We start from the raw sequence: 19,320 nt of genomic DNA, 5'->3' as shown, positions 1-19,320 counted from the left end.
ATCCTCATAAGCACGGTTTACCATGGTCAATGGTAGCCCTCATAAGCACGGTTTACCATGGTCAATGTTAATCCTCATAAGCACGGTTTACCATGGTCAACGGTAGCCCTCATAAGCACGGTTTACCATGGTCAATGGTAGCTCTCATAAGCACGGTTTACCATGGTCAATGTTAATCCTCATAAGCACGGTTTACCATGGTCAATGGTAGCCCTCATAAGCACGGTTTACCATGGTCAATGGTAGCCCTCATAAGCACGGTTTACCATGGTCAATGTTAATCCTCATAAGCACGGTTTACCATGGTCAATCTTAGCCGTCATAAGCACGGTTTACCATGGTCAATGTTAATCCTCATAAGCACGGTTTACCTCATAAGCACGGTTTACCTCATAAGCACGGTTTACCATGGTCAATGACGACTTATTAAGAGGTCGGTTCTGATGATTGCTATTGGTAGTTATCAGCACTTGGTTTGGCCTCTCATAGATTGGGTCACTGAAGAAACCCTGTATGTAAAGGAGAAAATAACTGTACATTAGAAAGTCTGAGTGTATCCATAGACAGTAGAGAGGGTCTCCCCTCTACTGTCTACTGTCTATGGTGTATCGAGGTGTCCCCCTTGAATTAGGACTCTATACACACTGATGTAAGAAAAGGTTCACCGAGAAGTGCATAGTTACCTTATTCTGGTTTTTCAAGTTTGTCAACTGGTTGACAATATCCACTGCACTGGGTCGCCTATTACGGTCAAAGTTCCAACACCTCTTCAGTACTGCGTATCTGATCAAAGAAGAAAAGGAAATCAAGTTATCTCTTTTACAACAAGTGACATATGGCTTCCTAGTCTCTTATTCCTTTCCTAGATTTCCTAGATCACTACCACCAACTCCATCATCACCAAAATTGAAACCCTAGCTGCCTTTGATATTAAAACAAAAAGAACACCACATCAGTTCTCATATGCACACGATGAAAAGTTCCGATCCCCTAACTAGCCAGTTTGCCTGAAAACAGCGGAAGTATCACCCAGGCGTTCGAGAGAGGTAAAGTCTGCAGACTATGTATTTAAAATAGATTTGTCATGATCTTACAAATCTTGAGGGCAACCAGGCATTTTTGGAAGTCGAGTGCCGATCTGTAGAAGTGCCAAGATGAGTTCATTCTTGGTGTCCTCATACGGTCGACGACCTGATGATGAGAAAGGAATCAGTTGAGCTTTGCAATAACTTTACATTTCACAGTACAATTTAGATTTTACTGTGCGACTATTTGGAAGATAGTTAGAAATTGACAATATACAGTCGGGATTAATTCAATCATAAACGGAAGGGAAAAACCTTCATATTATCTCTAATTTTATTTTTTTTCAGGCATAATGATCCAATGATACTTTTGAAATTAGTTTATACAGTTCAATGTATTGCTTCAATACAAATAAAAATGAGATACTTTGAGACTTATTCTTTTGTCTAAATACATTCATTTTGCACACAATTTCTAATCAAGGAAAATATTAGTTCAATATTTCTCTTCTCACCTAGAGATGATATCTCCCATAGCATCACTCCTAAGGACCATCTGTTCAAATGATACAAAGGAAATCGGGTTAACCAGATATCGATGCCAGAACCGTTTGACGTCATATTTGTACTATTTTGCATGAGGAAATGTATAAGGACAGCGAGTCACCCAAGCATTGAATAAATTAATAATATTGTCATAAACCTAACAATAATATGTCCTTACATGTCACTCTCCCTCGAATACTTGAAGTCACCATCTAGAGTCTCCGGTGCCATCCACCTCAACGGCAACTTTACGTCCTCCTTCTTTTTTATTTTCTTCATATAACTATATGCATAGACATCTCTTGCCAAACCAAAGTCACAGAGTTTACCAATTCCATCCTTGCCGTATATCAAAATATTGCGTGCTGCAATGTCCCTATGTATAACCTGGAAGGGGAGAAAGAAAGAGAGAGAGAGAGAGAGAGAGAGAGAGAGAGAGAGAGAGAGAGAGAGAGAGAGAGAGAGAGAGAGAGAGAGAGAGAGAGAGAGAGAGAGAGAGAGAGAGAGAGAGAGAGAGAGAGAGAGAGGGGGGGGGAGGGAGACAGACAGACAGACAGACAGAGAGGGGGCAAGAGTGATGGAGAAGAAAACATTTTGTTACATTTGACTCAGATAAAACCTATTAATTTAAAGTTATATAGTAATATTAAAGGTTACATTTAAAATCAAATATTGGTGCAAATCTTACATATTTCTCGTGCAGGTAAGCAAGCCCAGTCGCTGCATCAATTGCTACCCCCGTAAGAAATATACCCTCCGTTCGAAGATAATCATTGAATGATGGTTTCTTTGCTTTTTGTCGGTTCTGTAGGAGTGCTAGATGGGTATGAAGATCTCCTTTCTCAGCATACTCAACAACCATCTTTAATGGCCCTATGAACATAAATCGATATAATAGCAAAATAATAGAATTATTAAATCACTCATTAACAAGCAAGGTCTTTTCATTGAATATTGATATTGTGTATGTATGTATGTGCGTGCGCGCGTGCGTGCGTGCATGCGTGTGTGTATGTGTGTGTTTATGTATGTATGTATGTATGTATGTATGTATGTATGTATGTATGTGTGTATGTATGCGTGTATGTATGTGCGTATGTGCGCGTGCGTGTGTGTGTGTGTGTGTGTGTGTGTGTGCGTGCGTGCGTGTGCGTATTTGGATGATGATCATTGGATGTGTTTTTGAGACGTTAAATATTCAAACTTAGAGAAAAGGGCAATATCGAAATATCATGTTCAACCGTATTTTCGTAATAATCTTAGATCACACTCAATCAATTACCTACCGTGTAATTAGGAAAAGCTAACCACAGCAACATTATTATTGATGATTCAAAGTGTGTAAGTCATGTAATCTTACCGTCGTCTACAACAACACCGTGGATATTGACAATATTTGCGTGTATTCCAAGTCGTATGTGGTGACAGGCTTCTACCAAGAGCGCCCTCTCAGCTATAGTTGAGGTGTTGTTATCTACAAAATTCAGACAATAAAACAAGAACGTATAACGTACACTTATAGGACAATCCACATCATTAATGTACATTCTAGTCTCTCTGTGGCCCATCATTAGGACCGCGGGTATTAAAGAAAATTATTTCTTACTCGCGCCCGCCTCTATCCACACTTTTACATTTTACATACGATGGGGATGTTTCGTAAAAATCATGGGAATTACCAATTCTCTCTCTCTCTCTCTCTCTCTCTCTCTCTCTCTCTCTCTCTCTCTCTCTCTCTCTCTCTCTCTCTCTCTCTCTCTCTCTCTCTCTCTCTCTCTCTCTCTCTCTCTCTCTCTCTCTCTCTCTCTCTCTCTCTCTCTCTCTCTCTCTCTCTCTCATACGTAAAAGGCAAATACAAAACCCTCACCAGATAAAGTTTTTACAGCTACGGTGATTTCGGGAGCTTCTGGTTTGCAGTATGTATACTTATAAACCGAACCAAATCCACCAATGCCAATGAGATCCCCTTTCTTTAGTTCACAGCCTTGAATAATCCACTTTTGAATATCATGGATCGGAATACTTGTCTGTGAGTCACCTGTCCCGTCTGATCTAGATGCTATAGCCTATAGAATAAATCACCATGTCAAACACTGAAAACGGCACTCACATCTGTACAGTATAATTGAAAGTGGCAATATCTGTAAGTGGGGTATTCGAGCAGACAAGCAGTGCAATAACATTTTCACTGAAATTGGTTAAAATAGTATTCGGGTGCGGACCCCAAAATCAATGTGATTGGATTAATTTTACCATAAAATTATGTGTACAGCGGCACAAACGCATTTATCAACAGGTCGATTCAATACTGACGGAAAGGTAACTATCGCCAGTTCTTTTCTCGAATTTTTCATTGTAAAGATAACCAGATGTGCTTCTTGTACAGTGAAAATATCGTGGCTTGTTATCTGATGGGTAGAATTCTGAGAATACTAAAAACCACCACCCACCCAAACGTGACACGGACTTTGAGGGCAGAATCCCACTGCGCAATAGAAAGGTACCGGATGAAGTCGTCGGTGGTGGCGCTGTGGCAGTCATACTTCGACTCTAGCGCTTCACTCGTGGGGTGGCATATAAATGATACGACAGTAGTGGAGCTCAGATGAATTGCCACAGAAATAAATAGTCTTACGTTTTCTTCAGGAAAATGGTTGTTACGTACCTCGAGAGTTTTTATTCTGTCTGAGGCTGACGTGTAGGCTGGTTTTTTCACCGCTCTTTTAGCACGGAGCCATGCTATGAAGGTGGGTAGTAGAATAACGAATGAAAGACCAAGGACTGAGCCAACTGCTATCAACTCATAGGGAATATTTTGCTCTGAAAAAAATGAAATAAAAAAATGTAATGTGTTTTAATTCACATGTATAATAAAATCATATATATTCTTGTGGGGGACAGATGATTTCACCGGTTCATTCTATACATATCTTGAAACACTTCAAATGAATTCCAATCTGACGACGATAAAAAAAAATACTCACTGTCGCAAATATCTCCTTGCCACCCTTCTGCGCATGTACAGTTGCCATTAACTATGTCGCAATCTCCATTCACACAAAGACAGGTTTCTGAACAATTCCTTCCAAAGTTACCGTCAGGACAAGCTAAACATATCAAAAGAAAAAAAATGTCTGATTTTTAGCATAATACCGGATTGATAATAAAGATGGATAGAATAAGAGAATTGTAAAACCTCATCTCACCTTGATAATGGATGATAACTCATCATCTCACCTTTGTAATAGACGATAACTCATCTCACCTTTGATAATGGATAATAACTTATCATCATCTTACCTTGATAATAGACGATAGCTCATCTCACCTTGATAATAGACGATAACCCATCCCACCTTCATAATAGACGATAACTCATCTCACCTTTGAATATGGATGATAACTCATCATCTCACCTAGATAGTAGACGATAACTCATCTCACCTTGATCACAGTTTCTGCCTGTAAGTCCAGCATTGCATAGACATCCAGAATATCTTTCACACGTCGAGTTTGTTGGACAGTTACATTCTCTATCGCATAGATTTCCATATTTCCCCGGTGGACATTCTGTAAACAATATAAATAGATTTGAGTTCGTAGTACAAACAAGTATCAGTCCAACTACAGTGATATGGTACGATAAACTTTTCAACACAGATGGACTTGAATATGGCATAACTTGAGTTTGAATAAAAGGACAAGTCCAAGCCTGGTCTTTATAGTCGGACTCTGTGTCGTTTGTAGAAAAGAAATGTTTTGTTGTCTTCAATAAGTTGCCATAGCGACAGAATATTTCAACTCCCCAACATCCGGGTGTCGCAATTTTAATTTAAAGTAGTTCGTTAGACAGAAACTGAACTTACCTTCTGTTTGAAGAATGAGATATGTTGCGTATTTATTATCATTTACATCTGTTATTACGCATGTGTAGTTACCCGTAGTTACGCTTACTTTGGAAAACTGGATGTCCGAGACGAAAGGAATATTATGAATTTGTTCACTGAAAAGACAAAGATTCAAAGATTAAAAAAAAATACGAACCAATGGCTTTGCTAACGCTGGCAATGTTTACATGATTATGAATGAAATTGGACCATGCACCATGATGGTTTTGAATTACAATACAATTATAGTAGCGTGCACCTGATAAAATTGACCATTAGCTCGTAAAGCCAGTCTGAATAATCCATACCTTGAAGCAGTTGTGTACAGACGCCTCTGATCAGAAGGTACCGAAACGAAGTTCCCACACTATCAATTGCAAATTGACATACATTAATGCAAAAAACAATAAAGTGTGCGCCTCAGATGTAGATTCACTCTGTGCATTTATCAATTTTGTTTATGTCTGTGAAAATTGGTCGTTATATGTTATGTACGACAATGTTTTGGTTGAAAAGGTGTTTCTTCTTCACTATGTATATTAAAACAGACGTTTCGAGGAAAAGACTCGTTGTCTGAACGTTACACTGAGAGCAACAGCATTTTGTAGTTGTGTAAGTGGGTGACTGATTGCAAAAGTACATACGTACCCATGTAAATATTGGTCATTGAAATGCCAAGCTATGCTCGACACATTGATATGGTATCCATCGCATGTCAGATTCAGTTCGTCACTCACGTACACCATGTCAGGCTCTGGAATGATCGCTGCTTCCTCGAACTCTGAAATGTGCCGAGAGTATTCGACAACGAGTTTGGGCGTTATGAAATCTCATGCAAATGAAATAAGTGTATATTGTAATGATTCAGAATTTGATAAATGAAAACGGCGAAATTGGCTCAATAGTTAAGCATGTTCACAGAACAGAGACTGAAAAATCGATGTACAACGTTACGTCAAGCAAGAGTGCGTTTTGTGTTGTAGTAGGGGTCCAGATAGTCTATCTGCTAGACCTCGGATGTTCTTCCGATACAATACGACACACGACCGAACATCGCTATCGAGGATGGAACATCCAAGTGTTCGGGCAAGCCCTCACTGCGAACTTCGTTCGCTTATAGTATCGAAAGAAAGCCCGACGTCTAGCAGCAAGACTAGGGTCCAGAAACTGGGTTATAAAACTGACCCCCGTTTATACAATCTAAAAAAACTAAATGAATACAATTTTTCGTTAAAAATATCTTCGTATTAAGCCTTAAATTATTACTGTACGTTATATTGTCGTTTGCTTCTTTCTTAATTTTATCCCATATACATAAGACTAAATGTCAACGAACAAAACAAACCAAAAATAAATGAGCGGGTTATACAAGTATATATGTATCCACATACATACCATACTCACATACGTATGTACACACACAGACGCACGTAGTCCCCCCCCCCCTCCCACATACACACACATACATACACGCATGCACGCTCGCGGGCAGGCAGGCTGGCTGGCTGGCAGGCGCGCGCGCGCACACACACACACACACACACATATACACACACATACATACATACATACATACATACATACATACATACATACATACATACATACATACATACATACATACATACATACAGTTTTGTATTGGACTATAAACAGGGTCAACACACTTTGAGCTCAAACCAGGTCTATGATTCTAACCATGGGTGTAGATTTATTCGAGATATCGGCATCAACCTTTCCATAGCATGCATAGTGCACTGATTCAGTTTGACATTTTATTTACTTTCATAATTTATTGGCAGATGCTCGTAAAAATCTTTGGGTTCGATTCATGTCGAGTAGGTTTTATTGTATATTTTAAAACAGTATCAATCTGGTCGAGTCACGACTACCCCTGTAACAGGATATGGAATAGAGAGACATATGAGTGGCATATTAATAGTTTACCTTCTTCACAGCTTTCTCCTCTCCATCCGGGAGCGCAGAGACATGCCCCGTTAAAGCTATGGCAAGAGGCTTCATTGTTACAGTTGCAACTTTGATTACACGAACCTCCATAAAATCCGTATCGACAAGCTAGGTAAACAGTGGAAAGGAAAACAAAGTTTTATTGTAAAGAATGTGAACTAATAAATATTTGTGTAGCTGTGACTTACTAGTCTGGTTGCTTATCAGTGAAATAAGCAACACATAACAAGTTCTGAAATTAAACAGTAATACTATTAATAGTTGCTTTAGAGACGGTGTATCACGGAACACTTAGAATGTATGAACAGAATATTAAATATTGATTAATGTTTATGTACTAACATATGTATTCTACTATTCTAATACTAGTATTTTATATATATTTATATATATATATATATATATATATATATATATATATATATGTGTGTGTGTGTGTGTGTGTGTGTGTGTGTGTGTGTGTGTGTGTGTGTGTGTGTGTGTGTGTGTGTGTAAATCAACGACATTGATGAATATCAAGCATTCGCAACATGCAAGTAACAACAAATACACCCAGATTGACATACCTGATAAATAGAGATTGTACGTTAATTTTCCTTCCAAGGGGGGTCCTGTGATCTGAGGGGTACGATAAAGACACTCCATTCTAGAGACACCGATAGGTAGTCCGTCAAATTCGGCCAGCGCCAACATTTTTGTTACAATTCCCCATTCTTCCCGATTCACAATGGTCAGGTTTGGCCAGTTAGATTGGGGTACAAAATAGGTGGTCTTTATATCAATCATGTACTCTCTGTTGCTGACATCAGTGCATTCAATAGTAGATTGATTAAGTTGCTTTACATCTAAATCAAGGTCAGGAATTGGTACATACAATGTCATACCACCTGTAACAAACAATGGCATGGACAATGATATATGTAAAGTACACAGTTCGGACCTTAGCAAGTTTTGTTGTGTATGTGAGTAATGTAAAAAAAATCTTTACACTCAGTAATATGATAACTGATAACAGTAAATACACGTGCATTGAGCTTTTGTATCCTCATTCTCATATTAGCTATAATATTTAAATGAATTACTCACAGTCGTCTAGGGGTATGTAAGAAAATCGAAGAGGTGGACTTCCAATCGGCATGGTATAATTAATATGGAGTAAAGGCTGCAGAGAGAGAGAGAGAGAGAGAGAGAGAGAGAGAGAGAGAGAGAGAGAGAGAGAGAGAGAGAGAGAGAGAGAGAGAGAGAGAGAGAGAGAGAGAGAGAGAGAGAGAGAGAGAGGGACAGACAGACAGACAGACAGACAGACAGACAGACAGACAGACAGACAGATACACAGAGAGCGAGGGGGAGGGAGGGAGGGAGGGAGAATGGAGAATGTGAAGTAGTCGTAAGTGGAGATAAAGAACATACAAGACGGATTAATGACAGTAGAGACGGACTAAATACAAGGGCATACATTCTTGCATATATCAAGATTTGAACAGAATATTATTATGTTCTACAGTAAAACCTTGCTGACAGTTAAGGAACGTTCAGTAATACGGGGCAGGGGAAACAGAAAGTTATATATTTTTGTGTTCGAATACTGTAAAGACTAATTAAACCTGTTTGAATTCAATCACCGTTAGATGTACTCCGCTTTCAATCTTAGACTACCGGTCTTGCCCAAAACTCTCAAAACTTTTTCTAATTCAGAATCTCTAGTATAAACAATCTCTATCATTAACATAATAATACTACCATCTAGTCTACAGACTTACATGTAGCTTTCAAATCTAGCGATCTGCCATCATCTATAAGAGTGGATCGCTAGATTTGAAAACCAACGCACGTACAAGTCTCTCGGCTATATATGTTATACATTTTATTTCCTATTACAAAACAGGTTGCCATTTACGCTTTCTCTTGAGGACAAGAATTATTCAGACAATATTTGTCAAGCAATTGACTTGAACACTTTAAGTAACTAATCCTTTTGGGATGAGTGTCTTCAACGGTGTATATGGGTGCATGTATCATGCCACAGACAATGAAAAGATCATTGGAAGTGAATAGTCTGACAATAAAAGGTTACTGTACTCACCTCACTTGTTGTCACAGGAGACTTTCCGTAACACAACTGGTCAAAACGGTGGGACCGACGATCAGGATTATGACTATCTGTTTTAGAAACAAACAAACAAACAAACAAACAAACAAACAAACAAACAAATACACAAACAATACAAAAACAAACATAAACAAATAAATTCGGTCTGTTACATTTACTACAACTTTAAATATCGACACAGTTATGTGATAAAATAGAAGTCCATGCTTACTATCAGATCTTATAAAAATTGGATAATAATATACAATGTAAATAGAACGATCACCAGCTGAATAAATCACCGAACAAAGTCTAAAGTGACGATCGAGCTAGACAGTAAGAAAAGCTAAAGGTTTTGTGGGCAGAGAAACCAAGGAATCCTGCATAGTACGCCACAATATCTACACCACTGCATTTTTGCATTGCGTGTGCATTACTAGGCATACACTCCTAAAAGTTTCAAAGCCGTTTCGCCTAGTTTTCGTAAATCCCTACAGATATCCACCCTTGTGCCAAACGTTCTGGAGTAGAATGCATAAAGATGATGGTGTTAGGAGTGGGGAGTGTGGGTTTCTCGACAACTCCTCTCACCTTCTAGCTGTTGTAACGACGGATGTATTATACCAAGTATCAGCAGCATTCCACTGAGTAGCATCCACTTCACTTTCATGTCGATGTGTTTTGTGGCAACTTTGAATCAAACTATTCAACTTAGGTCAGTACCCGTGTTGATATCTTAGACTTTATATCCCTCAGCTAGTCTACCCATGAGTGACGCGAGAAGCTCTTGTTCAAGTTTCAAGACCTAACGTTCAGAAAGAGGTTGTTTTTCAAATTTACACGAAGCTAACGTTTTTTTTTTTTAGTGTAGTCAGTCCCTCTTTTTAAAGAGAACTGCAGTGTAGCAACAGAAGAATACACACCCGTACTTATTGCATGTATTGGCAAAGTGCCAAACGAACATGACGTGTAGTTTAATACCACATAATAAATATTGTAATCGGCATAAATATTACTGGATATCTATACTATTAGGGAGCATTCAGTAATTACAGGGGGCGGGGGAATGGGGAGGGGGTCACTTTTTACAAATCGGTTCTCGGGAGAGGGTCATATTTTAGAAAATGGGATAAGGGGAGGGTCACATTTTACTTTAAACTTAAAATTTTAAAATGGACTGAAAAACCTAAAATTGGTTTTAAAGTGTTAACGAGGTGTACATATGTCCATCTCACGCTTTTTCCTCTACTTTTTATTGTCAAGATGCTATTAAACTCCTTTTAAAATATACTTATAATTACCCCGTGTTGTCCCTAATTACACGACGTGAGACATAGTCAAGAAGTCCACTCTGAGTCACGATCAAATACCTGTCATGCAAAATATGATATATCGGGAGTCACTATGTTTTAGAATTAAGTGATGGTGGGGGTGTCAGCCTGTTTTCGGTTTTACAGAGAGGGGGGTCGGTCACTTCGTCGGCCCGATGGAAAAATCCACCGACCCCTTTAGGGTTAGGGTTAGGGTTAGGTACCATAATATCAAACCATGGCAATCAATTCGCTGTTGTAGCTGACAACCATGTAGTGAATTAATTGTCAGGTGTGATGTGAGAAGAGAAGTCACAGTAGTCTCACATGAATAAAATGGGAATAATTGGGCAAGATATTAGGGATAGTGTTGTGGAGATGTTGACCTCGGTCCTGACAATATCAGGAATGGTGCCCATTTAGTGTTTGGGAATTAATGTTCTGGTCTTCAGTTCAGCCAATGATATCCAAACACATGTGCCAATTTCACACAAAGTCACAACGGTGGTAGTAGTTGGGAAATAACTAATATCTTTTAAAACTTCAACGTGGTGGCAGCGGTGGGATTAAGTTCTTTAAACGATTTATTCTAGGACTAGTGTCCATGTCTGACACCATTAATTGAACCATGTTTTTGAAATATTTTAACAGGGGGAGGTCGAAGAGAAACAAAATTGTGGGAGGGTCACTTTTTAGCACAACGGAGTGGGGGGAGGGTCACATTTTACGCAATAGCTCAGGCATGATCCCCCCAGTCCTCTCCCTCGTACTTATTGAAGGCTCCCTTAAATAAAATAAAGCTTGTTCAATCATAGTTTATGGCTCAATTTGTTAGTGGCCACATGTGATATATGAATACGTGTATCTACAAACATCCTGGTTAACTCTGTATCCGTGTCGGATTTTACGTAACCTGTTTATGGTGGTGATTGACCTACTCCTATCGCACTCGCGGTGAATATGGCGAATGTACGGTGGCCGACTAGGTAAAAAGGCGTGCTCTCTCCAAAAGAGACGTGCTCTCACCAAACAGAGATGTGTTCTTCACCAAAAAGAGTGGTCTCATTTTTTTGTATAACCGTTACGAGTCACAGATCTAAATTATATCTATTCAGGATATTTTGGTAAATTTTCATCATGAACTCTAAATTGACGTCGAAAAGCATTTAAACTTAGTACATACAGTGACATTCCGTTACGCCTAACAACATTGGGTATTTCGGATTAGTTTGTACCAGGTACGATTGAACTGTCGACAAGTTTTAATATGACATGACGGTGTTAATTCTAGTTACTTCATTATATGACTTCATTGTCTTGTAGAAGTATAATTTATTATAACACAACTATTTTAATATCTTTGAGATATGAACTTGCATTACTAATCTAGAGAAGGTGATTGGATATTAGATCTCAGATGATGTCTTTCATAAGACTTAAGAATACGTCATACTCTAAGAATAGAGATTTGTATTCTTGTAATCTTTGAAAATTGAATGTATTTAAGTTGGATTTTTAGCCCATCTGGGGAGGAACGGAGTCGGAGATTGGTCATGTAATAAAATCCACCAGATACGCATGTTTCGTTGTGAGTTCTACTCAACACAGTCCAAGTCGGTACGGTACCTCGTAGAAGAGATGGTGTGAGAAGAAACTAGTTGGTCGGCTAATTCAACGTTATAGTCTTAAATGGGACAGACTGACAATTGGAACAGCAGTGCGAGTGAGTACTTCCCCGTTTGAACATTAAATATCGATAAACTGCACAGTGAGCCGATCAACAGCGTTTCATAACACTGCTTGGACTCGGACTGTTGTTGTTGCTGTTGTTGTTGTTGTTGTTGTTGTTGTTGTTGTTGTCGTCGTCGTCGTCGTCGTCGTCGTCGTCGTCGTTGGCTTTAATGTTTTGAGAATGTATGGCAAGACATCGGTAGATGTTGAATATCTCAATATTATATTCACTGTCGATATAGTTCCTTTCTCAGTTGCTTGAATTGTATTTCCAATTATTAATTGATTGGTGTTTCTGACTACTGGTCCTCTAGTAAAGATACCAGAAGGCAAAATGTCAATGTTAGGATCACTTTGATACTTTGCTTTATTTTTTGCTTAGTTTTGATTTGACAATCGTGTCTTTCAGTTTTAATTTTCTAGGCTATTAATAATTTATCTTGAAATAATTGTTTGAGGACCGTCTCACTTTCAATACTTAACTGTTCTAAATGTGTGACCTCGTCGTATGTAGATAACAAGAATTATGCAATAATACTGCCATCATTTGTCAATATTATGTATACCTGTTACAGTAGTAATTTGCATATGCGGGCATGGCGTTTTCTATTTTCAGCATAAGCTGCAGCAGCAGCTATGCATTTATTTCCCAGTTTTGCGATAAAGCCTGTTTCACATCTTTTGTTTTTACGTATGGACTATAAGTAGTCGTGAATACGAGTTTGTAGTCGTTATGTGTTTGTGTGCCTGTCTGTCTGTCTGTCTGTATGTCTGTCCGTCCGTCTGTCTGTCTGTCTGTCTGTCTGTCCGTCTGTCTGTCTGTCTGTCTGTCCGCCTGTCTGTCTGTCTGTCTGTCAGTGAACAACAACAACAACCACAACAACAACAACAACAACAACAACAACAACAACAATAGCAACACTAGCCTAGAATCCAGGGAATGGGGATTTTGAATTTTGTATTTCTCCACACGCATGGGATCCAGGCCATTCTAGGCTATGATTTCTGTAGTCTTTAATTAAGATACGACGTGTCGTTCCGCCCTCTTATCTCCTATGTGGGAAGGTTGACCGAGTGTGAGGACACGCCGTCACATATACTGGGACATTTACAGACTACGATTTCCGTTTTACACTCACTCTTAAAACTGGAAGCATAATTATTCATATTGCGAGATAGTCACAATGGTCATAAAAACAAATACTGATCACCTGAACGAAACATTCATGACGCAAATGGTAAGACTCGAAGGGTTAAAAGCATAAGGTACTCACCGAAACGTCACCGATGTATGCTCTCAGAGGAGGATGGAAGGGGCGCAGAGCATGATGGGTAAAATAACTGTGAAAGCTCATTTTACGCAGTGAGCCTCCGAGCTCCATTGTGTACACTTCGATCGTACAGGTACGTTTACGATGGTGGCTGGCTCAGTGCTCACCAGCCGTATAGTTTGGGGCATCAACTGATATTTCTTCCTCGTTGTTAGAAGAATCGATTTTGGAATTATTAATAGGAATACTGTGATTTTTCGGCGATTTCGTGAAAAATACTTGACCCCGCTGAGGTCGTAAATTTCGGTCCGGTTTTTCGCCCATTTGTTGTTTTGCAAAATAGATGGATTCTTGTCTACTTTTAAATGGCTATAGTAAGAAATAGACAAGATCCACTCATGACTTTCGGTAGAAAGTGGGTGATCCGCCCCGGAGTCGAAGTTGACCTCCTTTGACAAGTGATGTGACGTGACAATGCAAACAGGCGAGCTTTTCACAACTTGCTCAACTACTGCTGTAATTTAAATCACCGTGCACACCCAATTTCACCAAAGGGTATATGACCCTACACGAAAGGGTATATGATTTCGCACGTTTGAGATATTTTCAAGTAACATATGTAACTTGCAAATTCGATATCACCCTGCAATCGTGTGTAATAGTGACACCAGGATGCAGGCAACTCGCGTAAACAGGTCGTATTTTTGAGTGCAGTGTCCTGGGTACAATGTCTCAACTTTATTCAGTTTACCTGACTAAAACGTTAGATGTCCACCTTCCAAAATACAAACATTTGCTCAAAAACATAATAATTAAATAAATAAATAAATAAATAAATAAATAAATAAATAAATAAATAAATAAATAAATAAATAAATACAGTTACAACAACTTCGGCCTTTGTATTATAAAGTTTTCTATTGTATTCTAAAAATTAAATGAAAAAAAAAAAGAAAAGAATATATGAAAAAAAAGGGGAAAAAAAGTTTTCTATTGCCACAACTTGAATTGTGCGAGTCTTTCGTACACTACCATTAGTCGGATCAGTGGACTCACGGCACAATGCGTTAATTTGTGCAAATAGTGAGTTTGTTCTAGCAAGCTACTAATTAATGCAAAGCTGATAAACTCAGATAAGACATTGATATCAGGTAGGAAATAGTTGAAAACAGTGAGCGGAAACAGTATTTAAAACTTTATTTGAAATATATAGAAACTAATATTAGAAATCCGGAAAATCGCGAGTACAAAATTGATTATTTGTCCTTTACCCAGTGGTACCTGTAGGTTTATGGCATGTTGACCTTATAAAGTTAATGAATAACTGAACTGAGTGTTGTCGTTGTCCCGAACTGAACAAATACAAAACATGGCGTATGTTCTCAGCTTTATCACGATGTCTCGTCGTAAATTCACGTTCTTACTGGCCACATTTACTACGCTCGCTGTAGGATTTTATCTGTATTCAGGTACGTGTTTCGTTCTTTTGTCGAATTTGATCAGTTTGATGGTGATAGGTAGGTACGTAGTCTGTATGTTATCATGATAGTGGTGGTCGACCTCACCCGTCGCCTGACATTGTCATTGTAATGATTGTTGTATTATTACTCCGTTTTATAAGAAATTGAAGAGAGCTGCATATTTTCCATACTTGAAGCAGACGTGTCCATTTCAAGAGAAGAGTGGACTACTGAACTAACGGAACCAACGTACGACTTAAACGTGATATGACCCTTTCACCGTACTGGTTTGGCGCCCTCAAAGTTATATTATCAAATATTAACAACTATTGTATGACAGAAGGAAGTTTTGGCTATATATATATATATATATATATATATATATATATATATATATATATATATATATATATATATATATATATATATATATATATATATATATATATATATATATATATATATATATATATATATATATATAACTCGGTGAGTATCAATCTGCTAAGACAGTGCTCTATACCGCAGTGGCAGAGCGTAATAGTTTTGGTAGTACTGGAACTCTTTCTTGGGTGTAACTCGGAGTTTCACGCATATTGCGATCAGATTCTGATCGCAATATGCGTGAAACTCCGAGTTACACCCAAGAAAGAGTTCCAGTACTACCAAAACTATATATATATATATATATATATATATATATATATATATATATATATATATATATATATATATATATATATATATATATATATATATATATATATATATATATATATAATTTGAAAATAGTTTAAAACATGTCAAAATATTACTGTATACAAATTCAATGATTATCATACAAATTTTACAACTTGTGTGTTATTTTGTTAATTATTATACATGTACCGTCATAATCTCATATTCCAATCCAACAGTATCGTGATATAAATCATTATACCATGAATCTAAAACCTGAAGGTGACGAACTTCCTAGCAACAATGACTGAATATGTTTATTAGTTTTCAAAATCTTTTCAAAGTGCTTTTCAATTTTCATTAAGAATCATCTCGAAAATGGTTAAAATTCCTCTTTATACGCTAGTTTTCTTCTGTATAACACTACACCTTTCCCTCATCTCTGGCTGGGTCAACTTAACAAGCTACCGATCTTAACCCCAAAGATCGATTCGCCTATACTTTCGATGATAAGTTTAACATTTAATTGTTCGTAATAAGAACTCTTCGCCAGCAGAAGACACTTTCAGATTCTGATTTCTCGAATCACCAAGTTGATTATAATAGGAACGCCATTGAATACCCCCCCCCCCCCCGAGAATCTACATCTTCACTTAAATACATTTCCGTGTCTAAACCTTTGGTAACATACATGTATATACCTCTGAACAAACAGTTAAAAACATAAACACTCCCTAGAAGTAATCTTACGGACAGTGGGTATTAAAAGGCTTAATCTTTCAGGTTTTATTTCCCATAATTATATGTTTAATAGTGTCTATTCATTCATTATGTGTTCAATTTGACACTTCAGATCTTTTGCAGACTTTTCATCCTGTGGATCATGATAAAAGAAACCGATTGTAGCTAACTATAAATGTATATCTGTAATAATATTGTAAGTCTATCCAATTGATGATCTTATTACATCCATGACTCTGCAGGAGTCAGCGTTATCCAATCTAGTAGAGCGTTATGGAAATCAAGGTACGGACCAACCATCGAGGAAATCACCAAGGACGTCATAAAACGAATTACTACTCCAAAATTTGAATGTAGTAAAAGTGAAATCATCAAGATAAACGATAGATTGCAATGGAGTTTATGTCTAAATATCACGGGTCATCTGTACACAGAAATCGAGAGGAATTCAGCCTGCAAAGTCTATCTATATGGGTGAGCATGCGTATAGTAGTATTCTGAATGAATGTGTGCTTGAGAGTATGCAATTTACAGGGCTATTTCTTTCAAGCATACCATCTTTCATTAGAATTCAGAAACAGAAAGACAATAAGTAATGCTAAGATATCACACTATCTTCTCGTTATATACCCTCAAAAGCAATAAATTAGCACAAGTGGTTACTTTATATCCTGACTGCCACATTAGTTTATTATTAATTTTGTCATTACAAAATGGTTATCTTCATTCATGTCTGTATTCTTGGAACCATGGGAAATATATTTTTCAATTTAGCAGTATAAACCTTTGACTGGTGCAATAGGGGAGAACTTTCGTGATTGACTTTATATGGACACTCCTTCCATTTGCACGTCTTAGAGACTCAAAAGAAAAAGGAAGCACCGTGTTTTTGGCCGCTGCATTGGAGAAGAGATTTCCAGATTGTGAAGTGAGAAAAGTGAGCATCAATGAAAAGTATGTAATACAGAAAGATAATAATGGAATCGGGTTTTTACAAGCCGAAGAAGATGGCGGAAAATTATTGTTGGCGAAAAACCGTAATGAAGACGAACGGGTGAGATAGCATGTAATACTAACTTTAAATGTTTGATTCTCGCCAAAATACGCACCCACCTTTACAATTTGCGTAACGTTACATTTCCTGTCGTGGTGTCAATCACTTTCGAGAAATTGTATTTTGTCTTGTACGCCACCATGGTAACTAGCTTTAACGTTAGATTTGTGTAATTTTTGTGTTACAATTAAAATCGCAAAACCTCAAACAAAAAGGTTTTCTTCCTTCCACATGTGTCAAATTAGCTGCCAATGTGAAACACAAGATTATAATTGATTTTCATTCAAACCCTCTGTGTCTCTCCAGATACAAATACTGAAGATAACTGTCGATGAGGATGGGTTCCAGACTTTGCAAGAACTGATCATGAAAGGTGTACTCTATCGTGTAAACCATCTCCTGATGGAACTCAATTTGACGTCATCAAACGTTCAGATGTTTGGAAGTAAAATGACGAAGGTAGTTTTGTAGTTTTAGTTATATGAACCCTGTAACGTGTTACAACTAATATTATCATACATTACAGATGTAATATGTGTGGTATTCTATTGCAGTATGCAAGAATACAGTAAACAAATTGTTTTTATGAAATGCCCATTATCAACCATGTATCCAGTGCGCCGTACCCCCTAACCTTATTTCCAACACTTGTTATTCCTAATTCTGAAGACTTATTTACATAAAGTGTCTCAGAAGCTGAAAAAGAGAGCCCCCTTTTGTGTGACATGTCCGATGCAATAACCGGAACCGTCGAGGAATTTCAGTCATTGTGGGAGGTACTTGTATGTGTATATGGCCGCAAGAGATTATTGATAAGTTCAATTATTTGTACATATATGCACAGATGTTATGAATGTTTGGTTCTTTGATTTGCATATTTCTGATCTGAACTTTCAGTGGCAAATGGTATTGAAGCAGATACACAAGATAGGACTCTCATTAGCTGACGTATTTGTCATTCCTGGATCAGAAACAATCGGTATTGAACCAGGGACGACATATCCATGTTGCTATACGACGACGTGGGTAAAAGTAAGTCCATATTGAAACTGATAATATCAACGTGTGTCGTAGATAATATAGCTATATAGTATATTTCAGCTATAAACTGTCAAAGATTACTCTATTGTCTTTGGTTCTGTCTCGCCTATAATCATAATAGTACACAAGCCTGGCATGACTGACTGACTGACTGAATGAATGAATGAATGAATGAATGAATGAATGAATGAATGAATGAATGAATGAATGAATGAATGAATGAATGAAGGAATGAAGGACTGACTGACTGACTGACTGACTGACTGAATGAATGAATGAATGAATTTATAGATTCGTGATCTGAGTAGATCGTTTGGCATGCCTTGCCCCTCTAGACTCATTTCTCGTTTAAGAAGAAAGGAGCGATTTAATCTAATACTAGTTGTGAATTATATATATATATACTAGTATATATATATATATATATACATTGTATATATATATATGTATTGTAAGTGTCCCAAAGGAATGTTTTATTTGTAGGTACGTATACGTACTTACGTACGTTTGTTTGTTTGT

General features: G+C 37.6%; 2 protein-coding genes across 2 annotated transcripts; both read right to left on the bottom strand.

Moving 5' to 3' along the window:
* Positions 1-216: 216 nt before the first annotated feature.
* Positions 217-4,112, bottom strand: LOC144439321 (fibroblast growth factor receptor 3-like). The gene is made up of 9 exons (XM_078128601.1): positions 4,076-4,112; positions 3,439-3,630; positions 2,932-3,045; positions 2,260-2,444; positions 1,750-1,958; positions 1,541-1,581; positions 1,095-1,191; positions 684-783; positions 217-509 (listed from the first exon to the last, which is right to left on the bottom strand). Exons 1-9 carry the CDS (start codon positions 4,110-4,112, stop codon positions 348-350), a joined length of 1,137 nt encoding a protein of 378 aa, XP_077984727.1. The 3' UTR covers positions 217-347.
* Positions 4,113-5,796: 1,684 nt separating this feature from the next.
* Positions 5,797-13,852, bottom strand: LOC144439320 (uncharacterized). Its single transcript, XM_078128600.1, has 6 exons — positions 13,831-13,852; positions 9,510-9,586; positions 8,513-8,588; positions 7,993-8,313; positions 7,406-7,534; positions 5,797-5,825 (listed from the first exon to the last, which is right to left on the bottom strand). Exons 3-6 carry the CDS (start codon positions 8,562-8,564, stop codon positions 5,797-5,799), a joined length of 531 nt encoding a protein of 176 aa, XP_077984726.1. The 5' UTR covers positions 8,565-8,588; positions 9,510-9,586; positions 13,831-13,852.
* Positions 13,853-19,320: the final 5,468 nt, after the last annotated feature.

This window comes from Glandiceps talaboti, chromosome 8, assembly GCF_964340395.1.
Source record: "Glandiceps talaboti chromosome 8, keGlaTala1.1, whole genome shotgun sequence".
NCBI lineage: Eukaryota > Metazoa > Hemichordata > Enteropneusta > Spengelidae > Glandiceps > Glandiceps talaboti.
Note: the sequence above shows the minus strand (reverse complement) of the source record. Positions and strands in the feature narration are given on the sequence as shown.

What these genes read in the sequence shown, in the direction of transcription:
- LOC144439321 (XM_078128601.1), bottom strand. Translation starts at nt 4,112, where the DNA reads ATGACTGCCACAGCGCCACCACCGACGACTTCATCCG. An exon ending in AGCTGTAAAAACTTTATCTG is followed by an intron (nt 3,046 to 3,438) that starts GTGAGGGTTTTG and finishes TGAATTTTGTAG; the next exon opens with ATAACAACACCTCAACTATA. An exon ending in CTTACCTGCACGAGAAATAT is followed by an intron (nt 1,959 to 2,259) that starts GTAAGATTTGCA and finishes CTCCCCTTCCAG; the next exon opens with GTTATACATAGGGACATTGC.
- LOC144439320 (XM_078128600.1), bottom strand. Translation starts at nt 8,564, where the DNA reads ATGCCGATTGGAAGTCCACCTCTTCGATTTTCTTACATACCCCTAGAC. An exon ending in TTACATACCCCTAGACGACT is followed by an intron (nt 8,314 to 8,512) that starts GTGAGTAATTCA and finishes TGTTTGTTACAG; the next exon opens with GTGGTATGACATTGTATGTA. An exon ending in GTACAATCTCTATTTATCAG is followed by an intron (nt 7,535 to 7,992) that starts GTATGTCAATCT and finishes CTGTTTACCTAG; the next exon opens with CTTGTCGATACGGATTTTAT.